General features: G+C 40.5%; 1 protein-coding gene across 1 annotated transcript in view; it reads left to right on the top strand.

The window, feature by feature from the left end:
* Positions 1-15,316, top strand: part of LOC144597808 (olfactomedin-like protein 2B) — a 53,642-nt gene that overhangs the window by 4,289 nt on the left and 34,037 nt on the right. Inside the window, exon 3 of the mRNA XM_078407414.1 lies at positions 8,314-8,418. Coding sequence (XP_078263540.1) covers positions 8,314-8,418 — 105 coding nt within the window. The remainder of the gene's footprint in view (positions 1-8,313; positions 8,419-15,316) is intronic.

Genomic DNA, 15,316 nt, shown 5'->3' with positions numbered 1-15,316 from the left:
CTTGGAACTAGATGTTGGAGTGATGTAGCCCACGATCCTTTCACCTCTGACCTAACCTTGCGTAAGGTTAACCAAGCACCAGACTCACATAACTATGTGGGTATCTGTTAGGAACCCACTGAGATGATTGATATTGATAATGGAATAAGATGATTTTCTGAAAGTATTCCCAAAGCATTTGTTAAATTTGACAAACTCCGCACTAACATCTTACCAGATCTATGGGTGGATGCTAATTCCGTAATTTGAAATGTGAAATTGTTCATTCAACAAGTTATTGCTTTTTATCTTCAATTTCCCACACCAATTGCCCCACACTCCCTGTCTCTGACTACCACATAGGGAAAGCTTTCTTCATTGAGACTGGATTTATAAACATATAAATTTGGAGGAGGATTATGCCATTTGGGTTGTATGTAGCAGGTGTTGCTGCTACTTCACTGTTTCAGTGACCCTGGCTTTGATGCTGACCTCAGGTGCTGAAAATGTGGAGCCTGTTGCTTCTCCATGTAACTGTTGGGTTTCCTCCAAGATGCTCCAGTTTGTTCCTAAGATATGCCGGTTGATTGGCCACTCCAAATTGTCCCTAATGTGCAGGTGGCAGGTTGAATAATCACGATGGAGTTGATGGGTGTGTGAGCAAAAATAGGTTGCAGGGAAATAAGTGGAGGAAGAGGATTGAAGGGGTTGTTCCGAGAGCCAGCACAGATTCGATAGGTCACTGAACCTCTTTGTGTTTTATGAGGAAATATGAGAAACCTGGCCTATTGAGCCATCTGTGGCATTTAATAAGATCACAGCTGAAAAAAATGAAAGCTCAATTCCTCAATCTGTTCCACCTATGGTACCTTCCACATCCTTGATTATTGTGTATCTCTCTATTTCTGCCTTAAATATATTCGAAGAGTCTTAATGAGCTTTTATGAGAAGCACATTGAGAATCCTCATGGGCACCATTTAAGATGCTTATTTGAGTCTTAAATTGGCTTCTCCTTATTTTTAAACAGTGACCTAAAATTATGCATTTTCCACCAGTAAACATCCCTTTCACATCCACCCTGTCAAAACCCCTCAGGATCTTGTACATTCTAATCAAGTCCCATATCAATTTCCCAACAAATGCAAGTCCAGATTGTCCAACATTTCCTCCTAACCTGGCCAGTCTAGTTTTGTCAGCCTTCTCTGAACTGTTTCCAATGCACTAATGCCCTTCCTCATATACAAGTCATCCCTGGGTTATGAAAGCCTGACATAAGGACATGCTTACAAACAAATGAGCTCCTATAATATTAAATCCAGAGGTCTGACAAATATACATACATTCATTCCTCTCTCCCCTCATAGTAATTATTTTTGTCATTTGTCTGGTGTGCTTTTTGTGCATTTAATTACAATACTGTGGAGATATGGTATCCATATCAAGTGAATTTTGTGCATTTTCTAACCAATGGACAAAATTGACATCTATATACTAAAACTCTCGTTTGTTTGTTTGTTTGTTTGTTCCTGAACTACAGCCAAAACGGTACACGATAGTGCGACAATTTTAGGCCCACCTTACTCAGCGTCGTCGCTTTGGTGCTAATGGAAGAAGTTTCATTGAAATTGGTGTTATATTTTTAAAGTTATTCACATTTTTTTATTTAAATCTATCTCCTAGGGAGGGGGGGAAGGGAGGTAGGGGGATGGAGGGAGGGGGAGAGAGAGGGAAAGGGGTGGAGGATAAGGGGGGTTGAGGGGTATGGAGTGGGGGGAGGGAGAGGAGGGGAGGGGGAGGGGAGGGGGTGGAGGGAGAGGAGAGGGAAGGGAAGAGGAGGGAGGGGTAGGGGGGTGGGGGGAGAGGGGAGGGGGAGAGGAGAGGGGGAGGGGGAAGGGGGGAGGAGAGGGTGCTGCACCAATGCAGGAGACGTTTGGGCCCAACAGGTCCACTTGGTCTAGTGGGTTTATAAAAACGGAATGCGTTTGTTATCTGGGAATGGCCTGTAGAGGAGATCAACATTGTGAAACCGTTTCAAAGTCCTACATAAATGAAGCAAAATATCCTACCTCTAAATTCTATTCCCTTTGAAATAAACAATAGCATTGTTATCTTTCCTAATTACTTGCAGTAGTTGAATACTAACCTTTTAAAATAATAATTGGACACTTAATCCCTTTGCTTCTCAGATTTCTGTAATTTCTCATCATTCAAACAATATGTTTTTTTATTTCTCCTGCCAAAAAGAATAATATCACATTTTTCTCCATTGCACTCCACATGTCAGGTTTTTGCTGACTCGCTTATCTTGTCTCCATAACTTTGTAGCCTCTTTGTCCTCTTCACTTTCCTACCTATCATTCCTACCACTTTGTGCTGAGTATGTAGGCTCTCCAGAGATAAGGCCCTGTCCCAGTTAGGCGTTTTTTAAGGCAACTGCCGGCGACTGTCATGGTCGTAGCAGGTCGCCGAAAAAACGGTTATTGGACCCCCCCTACAACAATGTCTACGACAAGCTACAACAACCTACCACCTAGTCGACGTCAAGCTACGGCAAGCTATGCCCCTGAAGACAACTGAAGATAATTCACGTTTCACCCACTTTCCCTATAAAGGGGGGTGTACGGTAGGGTTTCCAATCATTCTGCATCATGACTATTTGAAAGTGATGCCATGAGAAACTACTCTGAAATACTATAACTTCATACATCAATTTTCCGTCAAAATGTCAAGAATTTCCTTTATTGATATGCAAACTCAATTTTTTAAAAGGTTGATAAGAATATACAACAGTGCGTACAAAAATATTGTAATAAACTTCAATAAATTTCAATACACTTCAAACTTTAAAATTCAAACTTTAAACAGAATACAAGTGCAAAAACATAAAAAAACTAACATAATTTATGAACACATTACACCGATGGATGATCAGATCAAGTCCACACTTGGAATTCATCGAAGTCAGCACTGGTGACAACCTTAATTACCTGGCGACAACCTACTTCACCAGGCGACAACCTGGCGACAATCTGGCGACAACCTACGACGACCTGAAAAACGCCACGACTCTTTGGAGACTACTCACAACCATGCCCGCGACACCCTGGTGACCGTGCGGCAACAGCCTAGTCCCCTGTAGTCGCCTAAAAAAAATCGCTGAACTGGGACAGGGCCTATAATCAAACAGGCTTAATTCTTGACAGTGTGCTCTGGCTGCTTAATGAAAAGGTGTATAGCCAATGAATTCAAGAATAGATAGACGATATTGCATGCACAGTTTGCTAATCCCAGGTCTGAGGTTAGCAAACTGTTATTTCAACAGCTGCTTGGGTGAGATAGCATTAAAAATTAAGAACAGTTTTAACATAATTTAAAAGGAGGCCAAAATGGAGAAATTGGTCCAATCAATTGAAGCAACTTGCACATTAGAGCTGGGAAATTAATCCAGGGAACACATACACATAAAGAACAGAAAAGAAAGAGGCTGCATTAATGAAACATCATTTCGGAAATGCTCGTATTATGCATTGGATATATATTGTCTTTTGTTGATGAAGTTGATTGCCATTTAATGCACAGTAAGATTTTACAATAGTAGGGAGATGATTGACCAATAGTGGGATGGATGCTGGGGAACTTGAATTTTAGTTTAGTTTAATTTAGAGTTACAGCATGGAAACAGGCCCTTCGGCCCACCGAGTCTGCACCGACCAGTGATCCCCGCACACCAGCACTATCGTACACACTAGAGACAATTTACAATCGATATCAAAGCCAAATTAACCTAGAAACTTGTACTTGAAGGCAACAACTCTACTGCTGCGCCACTGTGCCACCCAATCTTTATTACCAGATGGACAAGCAGTTTGGATTTGGCTTAATGTGATGGGTAAAATAAAAATGGAATAAATGTTTGAAAAATAACAAACCATTAGGAGGAAGAAATTACTGATGCAAACTTGTGTGAATAGGAAGAAGTAAAGTGAGAGGTCAAACGTCTGTGTGTTGACAGTCCGACTCACCAAAATATGTATTAAACAAAATATTCCTTTTAGCTTAATATGTAATGCTCCAGAATGTATGAGAAATTATATTCCACATAGGTGAATATTTTTTTAAAATATTATATTTCCATTATGAGAAAGATTACAGAATTGGCAACATCAGTAACTTCATTTCATTGTTCACTTCACCGATTCCCTATATTCATGAGAAGTTTTCACAAAGTTTGAACACTTAACTCTTAATCCTTATTCTCCTGCCATCAAAAATGGTCAAATTAATAACACCCTGAATAAATTATCTGCGACATTTTTATCCTTGGTATAATATTTGAATTATTTCTGCAGCTCAGAAAATAATAATTTCTCAGTTCAATCAACTATCTCTCATGTACTAGAACAAACCATATTCCAATGGAATGATACTCTGATGGAGCATTGATTTTATTTACAGGTGGTAGTGTCAATAAATCAGATACCAGCAAGGAAATTCCTTTAAATTCTGCCTTCCCTGATTCCCTTTAATATTAACCTTCTGGAATACTACTGTATGTTCAAAGTCCAATTTAAACAAAACCTACCTGCATCCATGTTTGGATTTGTGAGCCAATTTTCAGGTGGGTTCCAAATACCTGTGTGTGGGTCCCTTGTGGGTTTTTTACCAAGCTAATTGTGGACAGAAGAGATTTGCTGTAATTTGAAGCAAAATGCAAACACCTGGAGTAACTCAGTTGTTCCTCGTTTGATTTTTCCCACCAGAGTAACTGGCTTCACTTAATCCAAACATAAAATGTGGGAAATTAAAACAGAAATTGCCAGTGATATTCAGAAGGCCAGGCAACAACCATGGAGAGAAAAAGTCATAGTTAATGTTTCATGTTGACAACCATTCATCAAACTGCAGTTCCATCATCCTTCATTGTCACCAGGTCACATTCCTGGAAACTTCTTCCCTGACAGTATTTGTTCGAGTACTTTCACCATTAGAGTTCAACAGACCGCAGTTCAGCATGACTTTTAATGGAAATTAAGATCACAATAACCTTACAACGATGTTGTACACCAATAACCTTGCATGGTGGCGCAGCAGTAGAGTTGCTGCGTTACCTCGCCAGAGACCCAGGTTCGATCCTGACTACGGGTGCTGTCTGTATGGAGTTTGTACGTTCTCCCTGTGACCGCTTTGCTTTTCTCTGGGATCTCCGGTTGGTAGGTTCATTGACTTGGTATAACTGTAAATTGTCCCCAGTGTGGGTAGGATAGCTTTAGTGTGTGGACTCAGTGGGCCAAAGGGCCCGATTCCGCACTGTATCTCTACTAAACTAAACTACCCCCGGAGACAACAGACACCAAATTCTGTGTAAACATAGCCCAAACCCACAGGCTACCAATAGAGGTCAGTAATGAGTCATTCCAATTCCTGGCATGTGGGACTTCTCCAGTCATCAGAAATGCATAACAAAGAAATTCACGTTCTAAACCACAATTGCATGTGGGCAAAATTGAGTTGAGCTCACACGGATGAATTGCTGATGATGTGGAATCTGCTTCACATTGTAAACTGGTGGGATTTCGCCATGTTATAGGATCAGTATGTCTATTATGTAGATGCCAATGAAAATTAAAAAACAAAAGCAAAATAGAAATGAAAAAGGTGAAGAATAAAAACCAGAAAGGGAATAAGGAAAGAGATTGAGGGTTGCCTTTTCGCCCATCGTGTCTGTGTTGGATGAAAAAAATGAGCTACCCAGCTAATCCCACTTTCCAGGACGAGGTCAGTGTCTCTGCAGGTCACATTTCTTCAAGTGCACATTCATTTACAATCTGAAGAAGGGCCTCAACCATATTCCTTTTCTCCAGAGATGCTGCCTGACCCGCTGAGCTACTCCTTCGTATCTATCTCTGATGTAAACCAGCATCTGCAGTTCCTTCCTACACTTCCAATGATTTTTAATGTGATCAGGATTATTGCCACTATCACCTTGTTGGATAGGGACTACCACCTTATTGGATCATGAGTTCCAGACCCCCACCAGCCTCCGGTTAGAAAATTCCTTCTCCTCACTTCTTCCCATTGCACCGAATATTTGAAATCTATCTTCCCTGTTTTTGATGATTCTGTTATGTAAAATATATCCTCTCTCTCTAGGCTCTTCATAATTGTATGCACTTTCATTAAGTCTTCCCTTAGTGTTGCAATGAAATCAATCTTAACCTTTCCAAACATTACTCCTCACTAAATGTGTAGAGTCATGGCAACATTCTTGTAAGCCAGAAAGGCCACAGACCTCTGGCAAGGTGTGATTGGCAAGGAAGGCATAGAGGAAGACATAGACACAAGGAACTGCAGATATCATTTACAAAAGACACAAGGTGCTCGAGTAACAGCGAGTCAGGTGGATTCTGGCAAACATCGATAGGTGTCGTTTTGGATTAGGAAGTTATAAGGTCATAAGTGATAGGACCAGAATTAGGCCATTCGGCCCATCAAGACCACCCCCATTCAACCATGGCTGATCTATCTCACCCTCTTAACCCCATTCTCCAGCCTTTTCCCCATAGCCCCTGACACCCGTACTAATCAAGAATCTATCTATCTCTGCTTTAAAAATATCCATTGACTTGACCTCCACAGAATTCTGTGGCAAAGAATTCTATAGATTCACCATCCTCAAAGAAATTCCTTCGCATCTCCCTCCTAAAGGAACATCCTTTAATTATGACCTAGACTCTCCCACTAGTGAAAACATCATAATCATAATCATACTTTATTAGCCAAGTATGTTTTGCAACATACGAGGAATTTCATACAGTCATAACAATAAAAAGTAGAACACACAAAATACGTTTTAACAAGAACATCCACCACACTGACTCCTCTACATCCCTCACTGTGATGGAAGGCGAAAAAAAGTTCAATCTCTTCCCTTCTTTGTCCTCCACTGGTCGAGGGGCCTCTAACCTTCTATTGACAGAATGATCTTGCTCCCATAGCCGGTGATCGGGTCTTCCGTCGGGGTGATTAAGCTCCTGCATGGGGGGGGGAAATCTCAGCTCCCTTGCTCGGTGATCGGACGCCGGGTCGGGGCTTGTCGAACTTCATGCGGCTTCGGAGCTTCCTGACATCGGTCTCAACCCCAGACTGCGAGCTCCTTGATGTTAAAGTCCGCAGGCCGCAGTTGGAGCGTCGATCCCAGGCAAGGGATCGCACGCTCTGATGGTAAGTCCACGTCCCTGCAGTGGGGCTCAAAGTCAGTCCCGGGCAAGCCCTCCAGCTCCACGATGTTAGGCCGCAGAGCGACCAGAGATACGATACAGAAAACAATCGCATCTCCGGCAAGGTAAGAGATTGAAAAAAGTTTCCCCCGACCCCCCTGCCCACTCCCCACATAAAACAAACCAGAGAACATTAACACATACTTTTTAAACATCCCAAAAATAACAGCCAGAGAGTTGTGAATCTGTGGAATTCTCTGCCTCAGAAGGCCGTGGAGGCCAATTCTCTGAATGCATTCAAAAGAGAGCTAGATAGAGCTCTTAAGGATAGCGGAGTCAGGGGGTATGGGGAGAAGGCAGGAACGGGGTACTGATTGAGAATTATCAGCCATGATCACATTGAATGGCGGTGCTGTCTCGAAGGGCCGAATGGCCTACTCCTGCACCTATTGTCTATTGTCTATATAAAAAAGACGAAAAGGACAGACAGACTGTAGGTGAGGCTGCCATCGAAGCTGCAACCTCTCCACATCCTTTCATTATTCAGTACGTTTCAATGGGGTCCCCCCTCATTCTTCTAAACTCCAGCGAGTACAGGCCCAGTGCTGTCAAACGCTCATCATAAGTTAACCCTTTCATTCCTGTTAGTTCCAAAGGGAGTTCTCTTGATGCAATGCTTGGAACGTGATCTTGCTATGACCATCATCTTATTTTGTCAGAAGGATAAATATAAGACTACATGGCAATACTCTTGATCTAAACATTGACAGATTCCGGTTTCCATGCAGATAACTGAAGGATCAAACTCTACTCCATTCAACACACAATCAATTTGTGAGATAGCCACCCTGATTTTAACTATTCCATGGAACTTTTAACATTTTCTAATTATTACTGAACAAGGTCTTCAATAATATTTGTCACATGTTTACCATTATATTTATACTGTCACCATATTGTCGTCCAATATGTGTTGGTGGTGGATAGGGTGGGACAGTCATTTTCACTCAAGTCTAGTTTTTCATTTGAGTGTTAGGTAATTGTGTAATTTTATTGTGGCCTGTGATTTATATTTTGATTAAATATTGTGCCAAAGTGTTTTCATTTTGTCTGCAGTTCTCCATGGTGGAACTTTTAGAAGACACCATCTTTGGATTGGACCTCTTAAAGCTGCATTCCATAACAACCAAATTGGTCAAGCATATTGAAAAATTGGAAGAGGTAAGACACTTGTTTCTGCTCGATTTAAATGTTCTACCTCTCTTACTCTTGAAGTTAAAATCATATACAGGACCACAGTTTCATGAGATCTGACTATCTCCAGTAACTAAGTAAGTCCAATTCACGCAGGTCATTATGGCTGACCGAAACCTAGACTCTCCATATGCCAACCACAATAATCAACGCAGGCATGTTTTTTCAACAGAGGGAAATCGAAATGAGAGTCACAAAGCATGAACTCTCAGAGTATATCATCACTTGGTTTAGATCATAAAATACCATTTAAACAAAATGGTTTCAATACTCCAAATTAGCCTCTTCTGAACTAACCTCATCTTACCCAATTGCAATCTCTTTCTATACTTTTGTTTCCACCCCTCCCTCTCCCTCTCCCACAAACCCAAATTGTAATTCTTGCTCTTTCCCTTAATGCGTCTCTGCTGGTCTGCTTTAACTTTCCATGTGGCAGGAGGAGCTACATTCCTACTCCATTGGAGAATGATATGGAGATGATCTGGGGAATTGCATTTCAAGGGGCTACCTTGAAGATGGCAGTGAGAAAAGAAGAACTGCGGAGAAATCACAACTATCCTTTTGTTGGATTGAAGAAGAGCTGTCATCTCAACCTTCAGATACTCACTGCTCTTCACCACACACATTAAGAATGTGCTTCGCTAACAGAATTGAATTGTCCAATTGTCACCCATTGCTTCATCCTTTCCCTATACCATATTCCCTAAAAATGCTTTCCTTTGTAGCACAGGCTTGATATTTTGTCAGACAACATCTCACTTTAACTTTTCTTGCTTTGTATAACTCTCTGTAGCTTGTTGGGACATGACTACTGCAAATCAACAGTAATTTCCTCATCCCATTCATGAATTGGTAGTAACTGATTGGTAGTAACAAATCAGTTCAGCAACAGTCCAGAATAAATCATCAACAGTTAGAACTGCAGTTGCAAACTACATTCCTGAATGATTGTTTAAATCACCACAACACATTCTCTTCTGCTTTCTTTGTTTGTGAAAAGGGGTCTTTCAAATAATAATTGTACTTGGCAGTGGTGGAAACAATAATTGTTCTGAGCTGAAATAAAATAGAATGAAATCCTGTGCACAATATTTGGGTACCTTAGAGCTGTACCTGCATTGTAGTATTATTATACTCAATTTCACATATTGATATTTTATAGGATTTTTTCATTGATAAAGGGAAGCCATTGCTTGAATTGCATATCCCATTTTGTGATGCTTTTGTGACGCTAACTTTAGGGGTGTATCTAGGACAATACTGTTGCTGACCGAGGCAGGGAGCAAAATGATTTATATAAAATTGGAAATATATTATCAAGCTTCATTGTACATTGTCAATTCCATATTTGAAATAGTAACAGGTGGACACCTGTTCTACAATTTGGTCTCTCTGCAAATACTTTCCCTCCTACATAATACAAACAGCTGTTTCCACAAAAGTGCCCTTGCTTCCCATAAATCAAAACCTGACTGCGTTTTGAAACAATCAGGGAGGTAGTATGCAGGGTGAACCAAAAGTCCGTGTTGCTTAGAGGATTTCTGCAAATAGCAACTTCACACCTCTCTGCCTGTGATTGACCAGCTGTCTCAGACTAAAAATTATCAATTGGAATTATTTTAAAAATGTGGAATTAGACAAAGCATTAATCGACCCACTATGGAAGGAATGGAATAATGGTTGGTGAGAGGACATTAAAGTCAGTTTCAAATTAAATAGGTCTATATTTCCCCTGCCTGGAAATCTATGTTTGGAAAGAAAGATTATATGTGAACGTAGTTATTGCCATTACCCACTGCATCGATGCAACAACTGAATTAATTCACTTATCAAGTAACATTTCAGAGTTGTTCAATCTCTGTCAGGGATTGTGAATGAGGCTATCGATCTACATATGCTTGTTATACTCTAGCTGAGATACTGACTGTCATAGTCTCCTACCTCCTCATTAGCCACTGATCCAAAATGAAGACAAGGTGAACAGAAGGGCAAGGTAACTTGGTTTCAAAGGAAAACAGATAGACCATATGGGATTACTGTTGCTTCAACCAAATCCACATTTAAAGTTGGATGGTAATGTTGAAACGTTCTCTCTTGACTGAAACAAGAGTTAACTGTTTCTGAACCTATTTCCTACTCAAACAACACATGCTTATACTAATCGGTGCTCAAAATGATGCATGTTAACACAAATAGTTCCTCATGTGCCAGCCTTGCTTTGGCTGAAAACATCTTGCCTCTAAATTAGATGGTTGTGAGTTTGTCAAAGCAGCCACAGCCAGACATAAAAACAGTTTTTTTCCGTGAGTAGCAGCTCTACTCAATAACCAAAAGTCTGTAGTCTCTTTTTGCTGTGGTTTATTTCACTCACATGTTTAAACTGTAATGTTGTATTCTTAATGTTTTAATGTTTTACACTTTATTCTTAATTGTTTAGTGTATGTTTGTGTTGTTACTTGCGAGCGGAGCACCAAGGCACATTCCTTGTATGTGTACATACTTGGTCAATAAACCCATTCATTCATTCATTCATTCATTCATTCATTCATTCATTCATTCATTCATTCATTCATTCATTCAACTCATCACAGAAACCTGAGGATTAAAAAAATAACTGATATTCTGGTGCAGCACTGGGGGTATAATGTAGTGTCAGATGCACTGTCTTTGAAATGAGATCCTAAACAAAGTTTCCTGCTGCCTTAACGATGGATTCTAAAGATCCCATGGCACACATTTGAATAGCAGGGGAAAATCACAAAATATTTTGTTTTGTACATTAAATATTTTGGAGGAAAGGATTTCTATTGTCAGTCAATCGGTTGGGGACAGGATAATGTCAGGATTGTAACATGCAAATCCTGTGCATAATATCAATCTCATTCATTTACAGCAATGCACCCACCAAGCTTCATTGACATGGGAAATATGCAATCATCTCCACTCCCTGAAAATAGCACCGTCACTTAATGTGGATAAGAAAAACAGACCATTTGGTCTTGATTACTTTGCTATGTTGTGATCATTGTGTGAGCTCTATTTCCTATAGTTTGGAATAATTCACTATAGCGAAGTGATTCGCTATAAATCACTTGACGATATCTCAAGCTGCCATGCAAATGCAACTTTTAACGGAGAGACAATAATTTTTTTTACAACAAGGATCCGCAGATACTGGTTTACGAAAAAAGACACTAGGTGTTGGAGCAACTCAGCACGTAGGGATGCTGGTTGTGTTGCTGAATTACTCCATCACTTTGTGTCAGTAATTTTTTTTGTCGGGCAAAGGAATACATGAACAGAAATAGATAACCGAGCAGTGCAAGTTATTTAAAGGGATTGACAAGTTAAAGTATATCCATCGGCTGCTCAAGTGTAAGATGAATATCAAAACAAGCAATTGGGAAATCAGATTATATATTTCTTTGGAAGAACAACTTCCATTGGTATTGGAAATGTAACAAGGCAAAAATGTTTCAAGGCACTTCAGATGTGTGTTTGCAAACAGGTAGGGTGATCAAACCATCTTTTTGTTGCAGAAAATCACCTTTTGTTGCTTTGGACAGCTCAATAAAGAGCACAGGTCCCACCACATTAAGTGTTGCTCATTCAAGGATGTCCTTCCTCAAATTAGGAGACCAAAACTGCACACAATACTCCAGATGTGGTCTCACCAGTGCCCCATACAACTGCAGAAGAACTTCTTTGCTCCAGTACTCAAATCCTCTCGTTTTGAAGGCCAACATGCCATTAGCTTTCTTCACTGCCTGCTGTACCTGCACGCTTACTTTCAGTGACGGGTGTACAAGGACACCAAGGTCTCGTTGCACTTCCCCTTTACCTAATCTGACATCTTTGAGATAATAATCTGCCTCCTTATTTTTGTCGCCAAAGTGGATAACCTCACATTTATCTACATTATACTGCATCTGCCATGCACCTGCCCACTCACTCAACCTGTCCAAATCACCCTGCCACCTCCTAACTTCCTCTTTGCAGTTAACAGTTGCCACCCAGCTTTGTGTCATCCGCAAACTTGCTAGTGTTACTTCTAATTACATCATCCAAATCATTAATATATATTGTAAATAGTTGCGGCCCCAGCACCGAGCCTTGCGGTACTCCACTCTCCACTGCCTGCCATTCTGAAAAGGACTCATTTATTCCTACTCATTGCTTCCTGTCTGCCAACCAATTCGCTATCCATGTCAATACCCTACCCCCAATACCATGTGCTCTAATTTTGCTCACCAACTTCCCGTGTGGGACCTTGTCAAAGGCTTTCTGAAAGTGTAGATACACTACATCCACTGGCTCTACATCATCCATTTTACCAGAAGATTAGTCAAGCAGGATTTCCCCTTCATAAATCCATGCTGACTTGGACCAATCCTTTTACCGCTATCCAAATGCGCCATTATTACCTCTTTAATAATTGACTCCAGCATCTTCCCCACCACCGATGTCAGGCTAACTGGTCTATAATTCCCCGTTTTCTCTCTCACTCCTTTCTTGAAAAGTGGGATAACATTAGCTACCTTCCAATCCACAGGATAACATTAGCTACCCTCCAATCCACAGGAACTGATCCTGAATCTATTGAACATTGGAAAATGATCACCAATGCGTCGACTATTTCTAGAGCCACCTCCTTGAGTACCCTGGGATGCAGACCATCAGGGCCTGGGGATTTATCAACCTTCAGTCCCATCAGTCTACCCAATACTATTTCTTGCCTAATGCTAATTTCTTTCAGTTTCTCTGTCTCCCTTGATCCACATTTGTCTTTACTAATCTTTTTCTCTTAACATACCTAAAGAAGCTTTTACTGTCCTTCTTTATATTCTTGGCCAGCTTAGTTTCATACCTCATCTTTTCAGCCCGTATTACCCTTTTTGCTATCTTGTATTGTCCTTTGAAAGTTGCCCAATCCTCTGGCTTCCCGCTACTCTTTGCTATCTTATACATCTTTTCTTTTAGTTTTATTCCATCTTTAACTTCCCTTGTCAGCCACGGTTGCCTCTTACTCCCCTTCGAATCTTTCTTCCTCTTTGGAATGAAATGATCCTGCATCTTCTGGATTATGCCCAGAAATTCCTGCCATTGCTGTTCCACCGTCATTCCTGCCAGGATCCTTTTCCATTCGACCTTGGTCAGCTTCTCTCTCATGCCTTCATAGTCCCCTTTGTTCAACTGCAACACTGACATTCCTGATTTAACCTTCTCCCTCTCAAATTGCAGATTAAAACCTCCAAGCGGTTCCTTTACCTTGAGTTCCCTTATTAAATCTGGTTCATTGGACAACACTACATCCAGAATTGCCTTCTCTCTAGTAAAAGCTGCTCTAAGAATCCATCTCGGAGGCACTCTACAAACTCCCTTTCTTGGGGTCCAGAACCAACCTGATTTTCCCAGTCTACCTGCATATTACAGCTCATCTTGTCAGAGATATTCCCTTTCTTATCCATCCTTATCGCACCTCCTCTGTAACTGAAAAATACTTTATTTTTGGAGTCTCAGACCTGAAACATTAACTCTGTTCCTCTTTCCCACAGATAGCTCTTGACTTGCTGAGTGTTCCAGCATTTTTCTGTTTATATTTCAGATTTCCATCACCTGCAAGTTTTATTTTCAAAACTCTTGTTCATTGAGTCAATTTCCCATAACAGGCATTTTGTTGTCACATTCAAATACATTTGGTAATTTGAAGTGAAATAGTATGTGTTATCAGTCTCTTCTCCTTTCAGTGCTCAGCACCTCTGCTTGCAGGAATGTGGATTAGGTCTGACCACCAAATACTATTGTGAACCTTTCAGTGAGTGTTCTGCTCATCATCTTTGGGTTATATGAAAGGTTCACAATTCAGTTTATTATTTTATCCCTTCACAATAAACCAGCAATCTGACTTAATTCCTTATTTTCACTCCTTCCTTCCACACACAGACCCAGTAGAGATAAACAACTATAGAATCTATTTCACTGATGTGAATGAAGAAAACATATTTTAAAATGTTGAAAAAAGTTTCCTGCTTGTTGAATATCATCTGGTGATCTTTAAAGTTAATCTGTAATTTTTTTGTTTATCCTCAAAGGTAGATTCTTCGAGAAAAAGATTCTACCAGTAAAAGACATTTGGACAGGTACATGGGTAGGAAAGGTTTAGAGGGATATGGGTCAGACAAGGGCAGGTGAAACTCATGTACATGGGACATTTGGTCAGCATGGGCAAGTTAGGCCGAAGGGCCTGTTTCCATGCTGTATACTCTATGGCTCTTTATGAGCCCATGAGTAATTAATAGACCATATCTGAAAATGTCGACCATAAATGGAGAATTAAAAAGATGGTTATAATTACTGTAAATGAACAGATGGGAAATGGAAAGAGGTTAAGTGGTAATGCTGGTAGTATTTATATGACGTTGATATCGATTGAATATTAATCTATTCTGCAGGATCAGGTGATCAAATAGAATCATGGAGTCATACAGCAGGTTAACAGGCCCCTCAGCCTAACGGCCACGTCGACCAAGACGCCCCCTCAAAGCATGCTCCATAAAGTAGGGAATGGAGGGATATTGTGCAGCGAAGGACCTGTTCCTTTGCTGTCCTGTTCTATGTTCATTTATGCTTGGCTCATATCCCTTTAAATGTTTCCAATCCTTACCTGTCCAAATGACTTTTGAATATTGGTATTGTACGTGCCTGAACGACTTCCTCTGGCCGTTCATTCCATATGCCATCACCTTCTGTGTGAAAAGGTTGGCCTGCAGGTTCCTATTAAATCTTTCCCCACTTACCTTAAACCTATGCCCTCTAGTTGTTGATTCTGCCATCCTGGGGGAAAAAAGATTGTGCATTTACCCTA

Source organism: Rhinoraja longicauda, chromosome 11 (genome assembly GCF_053455715.1).
Source record: "Rhinoraja longicauda isolate Sanriku21f chromosome 11, sRhiLon1.1, whole genome shotgun sequence".
Lineage (NCBI taxonomy): Eukaryota > Metazoa > Chordata > Chondrichthyes > Rajiformes > Arhynchobatidae > Rhinoraja > Rhinoraja longicauda.
Note: the sequence above shows the minus strand (reverse complement) of the source record. Positions and strands in the feature narration are given on the sequence as shown.